The sequence below is a fragment of the Papaver somniferum genome, chromosome 6 (assembly GCF_003573695.1).
Source record: "Papaver somniferum cultivar HN1 chromosome 6, ASM357369v1, whole genome shotgun sequence".
In the NCBI taxonomy this organism is placed as follows: Eukaryota; Viridiplantae; Streptophyta; class Magnoliopsida; order Ranunculales; family Papaveraceae; genus Papaver; species Papaver somniferum.
The window spans coordinates 168,871,639-168,884,734 of NC_039363.1; the positions used below are offsets into that span (position 1 = coordinate 168,871,639).

The following is a 13,096-nucleotide window of genomic DNA, read 5'->3' on the forward strand; positions in this document are numbered from 1 at the left end:
TTTTGTTTTTCCCAAAAACTCCAACGGCTAATTTGACGAAAGTTGAATGTGGAGAAACCAATAACCGGTAGGTATTGTATTTAGCATATCTACCGATTATGGTAGCTTTCAAAATTTGAATTTGGGGCAACTTATAATCGGTAGGTGTTGTAATATATCTAACTCTCGATTAACGCTGCATCCAAAACACGAACCAAGTGGTTATGGCTGGCTGTGTACATTCAAAACCTATGGAATATGGAAAGGGTTCGATCTGTGGATCCTTATAATCGGTAAGTTGTTAAGTTGTATTCCCTTCCGATCGTAGCAGGTTTAAAAATTCAATACATGAAGGATTTTAGAAAAAACTCATTTTGGGGCAACTTATAATCGGTAGGTTTTGTAATACATTTAACTCTCGATTAACGCTGCGTCCAAAACACGAACCAAGTGGTTATGGCTGGCTGTGTACACTCAAAACCTATGGAATATGGCAAGGGTTCGATCTGGGACTCCTTATAATCGGTAGGTTGTTAAGTTGTATTCCCTTCCGATTATACCAGGTTTCAAAATTCAATACATGAAGGATTTTAGAAAAAAACTCATTTTGGGGCAACTTATAATCGGTAGTCATATATGTTGGATAACCTACCGATTATAAAAGGTATTATTAGCCGAAATATCTACACTATAATCGGTAGGTACAGTTCCAATTTAACCTACCGATTCACTTCTAACCTACCGATTGTGGTGTATACTCCCGATTATATAAGGGCGTACTGGCCATTTCGAACAATCAGAGATAAGAGGTAGCTTAGAATTACGTTTGAGTGACCTTTTTTATCTTTTAGTGTCGCCCCTAATTCCTTTTGGGTCGCCCTTAAAAATACCAGGTATAAAAAATCTCCCACTGGTATTTTATTTAGAGCGTCGTGAACAAGAAAGAAATCACATAAAAGAACTAATAAGGAAAGGTCCGAAAGGATATATAACCATTAATATCATGACTGCCGGAAGGTTATTTGATTAGAAGAAAATATCCATTTAGGGAATACAAATATATCCTATGTCAATTTGACTGTCCTTGATTGGATATTTTCCGATTAATCATCCATGATATCTTTGTTGAGATCTCCGACTCAATTTCATCGATCAATTTGTGCAAGAAATAATCCATGAAAAACTTGATCGACTGACTCAAAGTAATAGAAATACGTCTTTACTGTTTTGTTGTTTACCTTAATAGCTTAAACTTGAAACACTCTCCCTTCAGCTGAGAAAATATTCACACATCTATCATCGTATTCAGTCCTACAACAAAAATAACCAAAATATTAAAATCTAAAAATTACTCAGGAAGATCTCAGAATCTGTTCACTTTCTAGTTTCTAAGTTAAGTTACTGACAACCGACCATAGAGACAAAGACGAGTGTACGGTGTACCAGTGCAATACTTAATCACATCATATTTTGCTGCTTCCAGTTGAGCCCTCAAGGCATGAGTCCCCTGAGAAAATAATATTCAATCAATGCCAATAATCTCACTTTGCAAACCCAACCGTAAATAAATGCACTCATAAAGTTATCCAGTCAAGCTTGTTTCTTAGGTTGGATGTTTCTGCATTTTCATTCGCCAACTCATCCTGTATTCCTCTGATGCATTGTTGCATAAAATAAGGTTAAATAGGCAGACAGATAACCAACATACCAACCATAAGATAGATATTAAAATGAACTCTACTGAAATCAATCATGATATTTGAGTACAGTACTTGCATGCAGATATCATAAAAGGTTTATTTGGTTACTAACAAAGAAGTAGTACTATTCATATGGGGTATCTAATGTAAAGATGAACGATATAAAATCACCTTGGATATGGGTGCAGTCCAACCCATCTCTGAGGTCCAACCCAAGGATGGGCGTAACTCTTTTCCATTGACGTCATAAGATCCTCCTTTACTGTTGGGAGATCTCGGGAATGAAGCTTAAATTAAAACCAAAAAGATAAAAAGATTAATTCAGTCTTAAAATTGGAAAATCTTCAATTCCAAATGAACATAGTCGAATCTTTTATTTTATATATGCAAGACATGTAGATGTACAGTGTTAAGGGTGCATAAGCTAAAAGAGAAGCATCTCAAGACGTACTACAAGGTAATATGAGGTCTAACCAAAAGCCAAGTTTCTGTACTTCATATTTCCACTTAACTAAAAGAAAATTCAGCAAAATCAGCTCAATTTAATGTAGTACTGCACGAAAATTCAGGACAAGGTAATGCACATTATTTATACTATATCACAACACATAGTCAAGCATATAGATGCTACACAAACTTGAACAAGACATGTCGGCTTGGCATCATCATCAACATTATGAATTCCTTTCTCTACCTATATCACAACCGAGTCATTGACCTTCAAACCAACAAGCATATCAGCAACGACATGAAACAAATGTGTAGAAACTAACACAGTATAGGGAACAATGTGTCAACAGGTAATTTACATCACAAAAGAAAGCAAAAAGACATGGATCAGAGTTAGAAAATATTATTTCTGCCTCTTAACTTGTCCCAATCAACAAGTCCGACTCTGATTTGGAGGACGGGTATGAAGGTTTTGATACACTAACTGCACGCACAATAGGAAAATTCAGGGGGTAAATACTTGATAATTGCATGCCTTGTTAGAAATACAAGAAGTTTTGTTGTTAAAGCATTAAGTAGGACAAATGATTCAAATTACAACGACACTAATTGATGAGGTGAAACAAGATTACAACACATGACAAACAGAAGATCAATGTAGCACATATAATAAAAGTAAACTAGATAAAAGTAAACAACAGTAAGTTTCTTACCCTTTGCGCAGGTATTCTTTAGCCATCATTAGCTTCTCCCTGACGATCAATCAAAAACTCATTAATCTATATATATCAAACCGATACAACACAATATCCCACGTCCAAGAAACATCACGAATACCATCTAACAAGTACTACCGTTGCAATACATGAAAAAATCAGGCTGTACAATTTCAACCACTCTTGATTTTCATATACTGCAACTGTCCTCACCACTCACAACCACCACCCAAGCATCCACTGCAAGTGGCGGAACCAGGATTCAAGACTAGGGGGGGTTGGAAAAAAATATTGCTCACCAGCAAACAGAAAAGATTACCTCTTAAAAGAACATCGGAAAGTCCTAATAGCAAAACTGTACATCATGTTCTTTTTCGGGCACTCTTATTCTCTTTAACGACGACTGCTGTTTCCAACAAATATGGGGCAGCGATTCCTTAATGCACTTCTTTGATGAATACCTATAAAGCAGTAAAATTAGATTACTCCAACACTATTGCAAACGAACCATAATTAGTAGTTGTCCCAATATTTAAGTATTTCAGTGAGATTCTTAGATCAAATTGCACACATGTTATACATATTTGTCTCATTCAAAAGTACAAAAGAATTGCCATCTGCTAGCCTAATACAGTGAGCAGAGTTCGAGAAAAACAGTACTCATATAGCTCCCCAAATTGTGGCTGATTATCAACTTCACATTCATTTTATAAAGCTACAGGAAACAATTACCAGTATTATGATTTCCACTAAAGTATTCCTTGTATTCTCTACCAATTATTGATCGAGCAAGAACCCCCACCCTTTCAAAAAGGAGCAAAAACTTATAGGTCAGAACACAAACTAAAAGTATATACCACTAGATGACTGACTAGAGTTGAGTCTAATATGGTACATATCCACTAGATGACCGACGACCGATAAATAAGGCTTGATGATGGTACTATTTTACAACTGTACATAAGTTGACTGTACCTGGCAGGCAATACAATTATACAAGTTCTCCTCTCGTGGGCATTTCCACAAACAACTAAAGTGCAGGGTCCTAATTTACACAGAACTGGCAAAGACTAAACACTTCGACAATGCAGGGGAAGTCTTGCTGTGCTTCCGCCCCTGTCCACTGCCAACAGCCAACCCCACATAGACGTAACCATAAGATCAAATAAAAACATACCCAGAAGTCCAAAACTAAACTTGAAATTAAACTCTAGAATGCCTAAAATCATGATCAAAAATGAAGAATCAAAAATAGGTTTGATTAGTTTAGTTATTACCATCAGCTCTTCTCTTCACAGTGACCCTGAAACCAAAAATCCCTGAAATTAAAATCCCGCAGTTGAATTGAAAGAGCGATAAAAGAAAAACTAAGAAGAGATTGAGTAAAAATCCACCCTTTTCGTTGTAGAGATGGAGAATAACCTTAATAGTGAATCCTGGAATCAAAAGCCCAAAAATCAATAAAACCCCTAATCATGCAATTGTACCAAAACAATGATACTTTGTTCCATCATTGAGTAACGAAAATATACTTTGTTCTATGAAGAACAAATAGATCTGGGGTTTCGAAACGAATACCTTTTCAGCAGCACCCAAACTGAAACATAAATCAGAAATCTATGTTTCCTTGATAGAAGAAGAAAAAAAAGAAGCCTTTCTTTCTTCTATGAATGAATGAATTGAAGAACATTTGTATGGTTACTATATAACTTTGAAATTAAAACCGCCTTGATAGGTGGGGACAGAGGGACAGGTACTAATCCGGCACCAGAGGATCTGCTGCCTCGTGATTTACTCCCTTCAATTTATCTTTTGATTTCTGGAAGTTATTTAGAGTAAAAAAAAAAATTACTAATAATAAATAAAAAATCTTCCACTGGTATTTTATTTAGAGCGTTATGAATAAGAAAAAAATCAGAGGAAAGAACTAATAAGGAAAGGATATATAAATTGGTAAAATTGCCAGAAGGTTATTTGATTAGAAGAAGATATATATCGTATATCCATTTAGGGAATATATACTATATATGTCGATTTGACTATCCTTGATTGGATATTTTCCAATTACTCATCATAATATCTTTATTGAGATCTCCAACTCTTAAATAGTGGTCATACCAATTTTACCTCTTTAATACCTTATTAATTTAGCCTTAAATATAGCAAATTTGGTTTATAGATGTAGATAAATATCGACCTAGAAGATTGTCACAGTTTTTCTACAGAGAGGGGAAAAATAAAAGACCATATTTGACAAAAGTTCAAACAAAAAGATGAATCCATCATTCTCATTACCCTCCTTCTTCATTGTTTTTCTTGTTCTCAACTTTCATAATGTAAATGGTGATTTAATTAAGGATGTATGCAAGAATGCTTCCAAAACACGCCTCCAGTCAAAGAGTTCAAAGTTGAATATGATTTCTGTGTCGCATCTCTGATGGCAAACCCTAAGAGTAAAGATGCTGATCTTCGGGGACTCGGAGTAATATCAATGCAACATGTCTACAAAATGCAACTTCTGTTCATTCTTATATCGGTCAACTCTTGAAAGACCGAAAAACACAACCGATTCCAAAGTCATCCGTAAACAGTTGTTTTAATAGATATCGGGATGCTATTCGTTCTGTTCAAAAAGCTACTTCAAGTTTTAAAACTAAGGATTTCAGTAGTGCAAATATACAATGAGTGCTGCCATGGAGGCTTCAATTATGTGTGAATATGAGTCGAGGAAGTTCTTCTTGGTCTCGCTTTGCCTTCTCCATTGACCAAACAAAATGGCGATTTCTTCCAGCTGACTGGAATTTCTCTTGCCATTACTAATATGATAAAATAATCTATTTATTTCATGCACTTGATATGGTGTATTGCGTATTGAGTTTATTTTAAATAAGGAAAAGTTTTGATTTTTTTAATATAATATTTGAATTTGTTCTCTTGGGAGCTCTTATATTTTAAGTGTGAAAATGTTAAAAAACTGGAAATGTGTTAAAGCGTGTTAAAATATGCTATGAATTAGTGCGGTGAATTACTGGCGATCACGAATAATCCGCGAATTATCGAGGAATCCATATAATACCCGTAATCGTAGGGAGGTAGAAAAGAACTCCGACCCCTCCTCTATAGCCGTCTTAAGCCATAAAGAAGATCTCGTTTACAACTAGGAAGATAAAATTTATTTTTGCATTCTCGATTTATTAATCACCCAAATAGTTTGGCAAATTCATTCTCTTCCATGCCTGGTGATTTTGACCATCATTGTCTTTAATCTCCGATAAAGATCTCCCATGAACGCTATATTCAATCAAAGTTGTTCTGCATATTTTGGTGCTAAAATGATAAATTTGATAAAACTATAATATAATATATTTCAAAAGTTCCCTTATATTAATAGGTCCCAATTATTATATAATATAAAATAATAATTTCATTAGAAAATATAATAAAAATTGCCCAACTTGTTGCTCGGTTACCAACTAAAAACTCCTTTGTGTAAATTTCCAAAATATAATAAAATTGACTTAAAGAAAAAATATACTTATATCCATGAACGCAGCTGAGAGAAATATTAGCTTTCATCGATTAAGTAATTTCTCTTTAAAATAATAGGATTTGGGTGGTCCGAAGCCTATTATTTATAGATGTTACTGTATTTGAAAAATATTAAATTCATATTTCATTTTGTTTGTTGTTAGTACCTAAAATGCACTGGAGAAGAGTATAATTTAACATGGGATCAGGATGCTTACAACTATGATTATGGGCTTAGTGATTTATGGGATGGGCCGGGATATATATGAACTACTGAAATGGGTAGTGATTCTTCGTGGCTCCAACAAAACAGATACTTAAAGGCTCAAATACCGGTCATACCAAGATTACAAAGTCATCAATAACCTAAAAATCCCACGCCACCTCTCGCTTCACGTCGAGAGTTGCGGTAACCTCCCCTCCTATTGGCCGGTGAACAAAACCATCGCTTCTGATTGGCCGAAAAGCAACTTATACCCCCTACATTTCGTGGTCGTTAATTTTTAATAAAATTGGCTCGATCTAATGTTCCATATTGATCGATATGGTTGGGATTTTTTTACCCCACGTTTACATGATTTTAATAAAATCCAGATCTTCAAAATTAACTGCAAACAAGATGCTATATATAGAAAAATCTAAGAAAACCTTTTGGAGAAAAACAATTTTTTTTTTGAAAAATCCGAAGATTTCCAAATAAATAAATATTGGATATTTTTTCCTTAATTATAGTTTATTCTTTCGGTATATTTTTTCTCTTATCTTTTTTTTCCTTGATAAACATTTAATATTATAGGAAATATAAGATTTTTTTATATATAACATTAAAATCAAGATACTTTTGATCTTTCAAAAAAAAAAAAAAAACTTTTTGATTTTTTTCTCTAACTCATAGTATATTTTCGGAAGCAAATGTAGGTGTTGCTATATTTCGCCAAATCTGACGGTCCTTTCGTGGCAACTTATGCAACTTATGCAAAATTTGGCAATGGAAATAAATGAAATTTCGGCATGTATATTTACTTTCTGGAATAGGCTAAATTTCCTAAATCAAAAGTGTGTATACACCTGAAATGTGAACTTACCTAACTTTTTTCACTCAAACCTTTTAATATAATTTTTGATTTTGTTTACAGATCATCTTTGTTGGTTCTCTGAAATTCTTACCGACAAAGACGAAACCTAACCCCTAATGTTTTCTTCTTCTCTATATTTTATGCAGTTTCGGTGCTTTATTTGTACTGATCATTTGTTATGTTAGTTTCGGTGCTTCTTTTGTTCTGATCAATTTGTGATATTTAGGTTCTAGGTTGTTGATGTTTTGTTGAGAAGAACTTATATGTCTCCACTTCGATATATTATTGTGGAGGTGTTTTCAGTGGCAATGATCACGATACATGCTAAGTCTCTAAAATTTTCTTAGTTGAGAATGTCATGGTAATTGGGTGATTCAGATTTTTTTTCTTTTTTTTTGATAACTCGATGAAATCAGGATTTATGTATAGCATGCACTCAATCTCACCAAATCGTTGTTGATTTACTGGCTCAAAGGGTAGAGGAAGAAAGTAATGGGTATACCGTATACATAATAGTTCTATCAGTTGTTACCAGTCTTGCTCATCTAGGAAGAAATTCGACTTCAACTTCAAGGTAATAGTTCTATCACTGATTACTACAACATTACATGAATGATGAGAAACTGACTTGGGTTTCATGCATCATTGTAGATGAGGCTCATGAAAGAAGCTTGAACAAAAGCTTGAACACTAATTTGTTGTTGGCGTTAATTGAAGAAGGCTTATTGCTTAACAAGGCTGATAAGTTGAATTTTTTTATAATATTTGCAGCAGATGATGCGGAAAAGCTTTCTTCCTACTTCTTTATTGTAATACAGTTTATGTGGTTGGAAAAAAACTCATGTTGAAATCAAATATGTTCCCAGTGATCAAGTTATATTTAGTTGATTTAACCTGAAGCCATTTGCTCATATTGCTATTTGGTTGAACTAGAATTTCCAAAGAACGTATCTTTGTACTCAATGTAAGTTAGTCTACATTCTAGAACTGCAAACTTTGGTATATCTGTTTTATTGCCGCATTTTTTTTTGTTTAGCATCTCCCCTAAATTATCCATTGCGAACTTCATTGGTTGTTGCTCCATTCGGAATATAAGACACTAGAAAGCAATTCCATTAAGAACATAAGGTTTGTGGTAGTTCAGCATCTCCATTAATTACTTGCTTTCTACTAAGGGGGAAACTAATTGTAACAAAACAACGTTAGTGTTTGCATGCCTTCTCTTTATTGCTTCTCTGAGTATTCTCGATAGGAAATATGAATGCTAACTGAAATGTAGCTGGAAAAACATGCGCAAACAACTGCTTTTCTAATGCATGTTGCATAATCTATATAAGTTGAAATGACGGACCATTTATCTCTCTGTTAGCAAGTATGGAAGTCGTCCTTCTATTACTTTTGCGTGTGACCGTGGTCCAATATTTTTTCTACTCTAAGATTTCATTATTATTATAATTTTGAATTATTGTTTAATCTTTTGAATTGTTGTTTAATAGATATAAGGTAGATACAATTGGTCGTCCTGATTTTAGGATCTTGACATCTTCTATTATGGGTATGGGTATGTGGCAATGATAACAGATTGAATATACGTTGGCGTTTAAGTTAATCAAACTTTAATTATCAGTAAAATTTATAATTCAAAGGCTGTAGCTTATCAAGCTGTGGAAGCTTACATGTGTTGTAACTTTGTTTGCAACTCCCACAAGTATATATTGTACGTCTTGATATATGCAGTAAAATGTCAACTGATTTGTCTTTACATATAGATTTAGTTTGTGCTTTTCCAAACGTACAAAAATGTTGTAGAACTGTTTTCTGATATGTGCAGTACTTATAGATAAATTCATGCAAATAATAAAGAATTATGTTTCTTCGACAACCTTATAGGTTCCATATTTTTATCACCTAAAATTTAATTTTCTTCTCAATCACTTACAGTAATTGGTTTTGTGAACTGGGTGTTTCTATTTTTCTTTTCTACTCCAATAATGCATGTAATAAATTTGATGTCTTCAAGTGGATCTATTTTCTTAAGGGATCTAAGAAGCCAAAGATCAGTAAGCAGATGATGAGGGTTGGTGCTATTATGGTATCGAATGTTCAAAGGGGTGAAAATGCTCAATGGTTTATTGCTGCTCAAGCCATTGTAGCTGGTACAGATTGGAAAAGTGCAGGTAAGCGTTTCGTACAATACACTTTTACACACTCATCAATTCACCATTGATTTCAACTGGATATAAGAGTCAACTTGATATTTTACTTTTTTTTTGAAGCATATTGATATTTTACTGATAATGCTAGGATCTTAGTCTATTTTTTTTTTCTATTCAAATGGATCTCCTGTCGTATGAGTAAATGCATCTTGGGAGCAGTTGACTCTAATATTTTCAGAGCGAATAAAATAGTTATGATTCCCAACCTGATTATCTCTTTTTATAGGTATTGTATACTTTGTTTTTGACATATTTTTTGTGATTTTTTAGATAATGTTTACTTAATATTTGTAACTTCTCCATGTGATGAGCTAAAGGCCAATTTATACTTTATCTAAACTTTAAATTCACATATTTACACGGTTTACTATATTTTCTATGAAATTCTTAGCATTTTATTTTAGTACGGTGACACCATGCAACTCAGAGGCTTTATGTTGCTTGATAAGTATCATCATAAAAATTTGGCTTTTAATCTTAAAGCTACATTAGATTTTGGTTACTTGAAAGGTCTGCTTGAATCTTTTTTTTTTCCTGCATCAAGGTATCCAAATCACAAAAACATACGAAACGATAAGTTACGTATATCAAAAGGTTTTATGATGCGTTGTTATAAGAAGTATGCTTCAAAAATTAGTATTCTGGGATTACAGAGAATGCAACCGAGATATGTTGCACTGGCATTGCAGCGTCTGTAGCATTTGCTATGTCTGTTTACAAAGCTTCTTATAACATACTCTTGTTTTTTTTTTTTTTTGATTTTAGCCAAGAAATTTGGATGTCTGTCATGGATCACCGCTGTTGTACTGGGTATGTTGAATTCCACTTGAATCATGAAATAATTTTAGCATTCCTGTTCTTTGGAGTTTCTACGACTTCCTTATAATATTTAAGGTTGTTATCAACGAAGGAAGGCCTTTGCAGAATAGATGGGAACTCTTTGAGTTTGTTCAAAAAATAAGGATTTTGTCTCGCATATTTTTAACGTTAGCACGGAGTAATTTTTATAGAATCTAATAAAAAGGAAAATTTGAATTTCACTAAACAATGGCTACTGCATATTAGTATAGAGGATACAAAGTACCTGTAATCTAAATGTCATTTTTTCTAATATATAGGAACGTTTTGTTTTCTAAATGTTTTAGCAGGTCAAATCTTTGTTTATGCTGTTTTTTTTAATTATTTTGCACTTTGTGCAGTGTGATAGATGTATACTGGCAACACCATACATGTGCAATGTTCAGTAATTAAAGAAACCAATTTTTTTCTTGCTATTTTAACTTAAATTGGTCTCATAAAAGTAATCTGTTTTAGAACAAAGAATTGACTTTTCTAACGTTTGGATGGAAAACCATCCACAAGCCTATGTTGTAAATGAAAAAAAACGGGGTACATTTTTAAGTCGATTCGCAAGGGCAGACCCAGCGGGAATACCTGAGAGTGTATCGGTTTTATAATTATTCACCATTCTTTCTGGTTTAGATTTTGTAATCTTGCTTTATAACCAGCTATGCTCTTCCAATTTATTTCTAACTTATATATTATTTGGTTTGTTGGTTTTATAGACAGTTCATGGTATTTCATTTCAGTGCAGACGATTAGTTGTTTATGGATTTTGATGTTGTCTAATAAAATCTCATATTGGTCATATTTGGTTATTTAGAGTTGTGGATGCGTGTTAATTCTGAATAAGAAAATAAAATCATGGTGACATAAATAAAATAAAATCAGAATAAGAAAAAAATCGTGGTGACCGACTCATGGCGGAATAAAAAAAGTTGTTTGCATATGATTCAATTCGGCGCCTCTTGGGAGCTCTATGTACGAATTCATTGTTTTCTGTGTTATTAGGAACCTAAGGTGCCCACACGTTGATATGTTTTGCGAAAGGTCCGTTTGGGTTTGGGTTACGAGGTTTGCGATATTCAACAGTTCCAAAAATCAAGCACTTGCTTTGAAGTCTTACTGTCGTGGAAACTTTTGTGCCTTCACTTTGATCAACAAAATATAAACCCTGAGTTATTTTTATGGAAAAAACACCTAATCCACCTTGACCATACAAATATCTTTATACAATTACCGTTTATTTTTTGGTAATAAAAAGTTCACCATCTGTGGGAGCAAACACGAAAGGATCGATTTCAACCAACCCACTTATGTATTTTGCCGTTTCGGTGAAAACACAACACTAAGGATTATTACGTCCCGGTTACGCATACTTACATTTGGTTTTGTACTCAAGTATAAATTCTACCCTTTCATTTGGATCAACGTAATTTCATAATATTTAAAGTAAATGCAAGTTATAGGTACAACATATTATCCTTATAAATTAAGGATAAATTAAATTCAAGATGATATGAAACTTTTTAGTGATATAAAAATACTGTAAATACAAGAGTATCGTGCGATTCTAGGTAGAGATGTATTTATCCAAGATATGATTATTTTAAAATGAATACTTCCCATGGAAGAAGTTGCGACTTTCTGAAAAAGCGAGGGCCTAACAACACCGCCCAGCAATCTGTATGGACAAACTCCAATATACTTTTTATGAGAATCAACTAGACAGTCAGACTCAATCAATAAAAAGATATATCAAAGAGTTTATATCTCAATCTCTCGATTTGATCTTTACTCAAGCAAATATAAACTTGCGAGTCTTTATGAAAGAGAGATAACTTGGACGGTACCAAAGACCCATGTCCAAGGATCAATCAACTACAATTAACAACCAAAGGTTGGATTAGAGAAGTTGATGATCTTAATGTACAACCTGTATTATTCTATTATATAAAATATAATGCGGAAAAGAAATAACACAGACACCATAAATTTTGTTAACGAGGAAACCGCAAATGCAGAAAAACCCCGGGACCTAGTCCAGATTGAATACACACTGTATTAAGCCGCTACAGACACTAGCCTACTGCAAACTAACTTCGGACTGATCTATAGTTGAACCCCTACAAATCTCCCACTGATACAAGGTACAGTTGTACTCATACGCCTCTGATCCCAGCAGGACACTGATAGGTGTAGAATACACTGTATTTACTATCTAGAGTTTATGCTTTCTTTGATATTTTTATTGTGAATTATGTATTTTACGCGTGTTTTTGAGTTATTAGGTACTCTGGAGTCATACGGAGAAAAAGAAGGAGAAATCATTCAATTTGAGCTGAAAGCGCAAAAAGGTCATTTCCTGGGCTAACATTATTAGAGTCGGGTCAAGGTTAAGGGGCGTCTCTCTTTTAGGAAATAATTAAATACATCTCAGCTAAGGATAAGGGGAAACCCATTTAAGTGTTAAAGGCATCTGGTTAGATACTCAAGGCACCTGTGTAAGCTAGCTTGGGATGTTATTGGATGGCCCATATTAGTGCCCAGGTCCAAACCCAATTTGTATAACCTAATAGGGTGTTAGTCGT

At 33.7% G+C, this 13,096-nt stretch overlaps 2 protein-coding genes across 14 annotated transcripts; one reads left to right on the plus strand and one right to left on the minus strand.

Moving 5' to 3' along the window:
• Positions 1 to 941: 941 nt before the first annotated feature.
• LOC113290075 lies at positions 942 to 4,708 on the minus strand. 13 transcript variants are annotated; one of them, XR_003331378.1, is made up of 10 exons: positions 4,424 to 4,706; positions 4,240 to 4,281; positions 4,123 to 4,148; positions 3,821 to 3,968; positions 3,578 to 3,648; positions 3,165 to 3,306; positions 2,843 to 2,881; positions 1,851 to 1,941; positions 1,423 to 1,486; positions 942 to 1,290 (listed from the first exon to the last, which is right to left on the minus strand). XR_003331378.1 is itself a non-coding variant. In XM_026539601.1 (8 exons), the coding sequence occupies exons 4-8, from the start codon at positions 3,209 to 3,211 to the stop codon at positions 1,265 to 1,267; spliced, it is 321 nt and encodes a 106-aa protein (XP_026395386.1). In that variant the 5' UTR covers positions 3,212 to 3,306; positions 4,123 to 4,148; positions 4,268 to 4,281; positions 4,424 to 4,708; the 3' UTR covers positions 942 to 1,264. The 13 variants fall into 13 exon arrangements, 5 of the variants coding, with proteins under 5 accessions (XP_026395386.1, XP_026395387.1, XP_026395384.1 ...); XR_003331377.1 differs by having other exon boundaries at positions 1,434 to 1,486; positions 1,851 to 1,966; positions 4,424 to 4,701; XR_003331374.1 differs by having other exon boundaries at positions 1,851 to 1,966; positions 4,268 to 4,281; positions 4,424 to 4,690.
• Positions 4,709 to 5,051: 343 nt separating this feature from the next.
• Positions 5,052 to 5,727, plus strand: LOC113291785. The gene is made up of 2 exons (XM_026541279.1): positions 5,052 to 5,381; positions 5,574 to 5,727. The coding sequence occupies exons 1-2, from the start codon at positions 5,208 to 5,210 to the stop codon at positions 5,676 to 5,678; spliced, it is 279 nt and encodes a 92-aa protein (XP_026397064.1). The 5' UTR covers positions 5,052 to 5,207; the 3' UTR covers positions 5,679 to 5,727.
• Positions 5,728 to 13,096: the final 7,369 nt, after the last annotated feature.

Bases quoted from the DNA above. Each gene is read 5' to 3' on its own strand.
- LOC113290075 (XM_026539603.1), bottom strand. From the start codon at position 3,211: ATGATGTACAGTTTTGCTATTAGGACTTTCCGATGTTCTTTTAAGAG. The intron at 2,882-3,164 runs GTAATCTTTTCT...ATTGATCGTCAG, and splicing joins TTCCGATGTTCTTTTAAGAG to GGAGAAGCTAATGATGGCTA. The intron at 1,967-2,843 runs GGTAAGAAACTT...TTTTAATTTAAG, and splicing joins TAAAGAATACCTGCGCAAAG to CTTCATTCCCGAGATCTCCC.
- LOC113291785 (XM_026541279.1), top strand. From the start codon at position 5,208: ATGCAAGAATGCTTCCAAAACACGCCTCCAGTCAAAGAGTTCAAAGTT. The intron at 5,382-5,573 runs GTCAACTCTTGA...ATATGAGTCGAG, and splicing joins TTCTGTTCATTCTTATATCG to GAAGTTCTTCTTGGTCTCGC.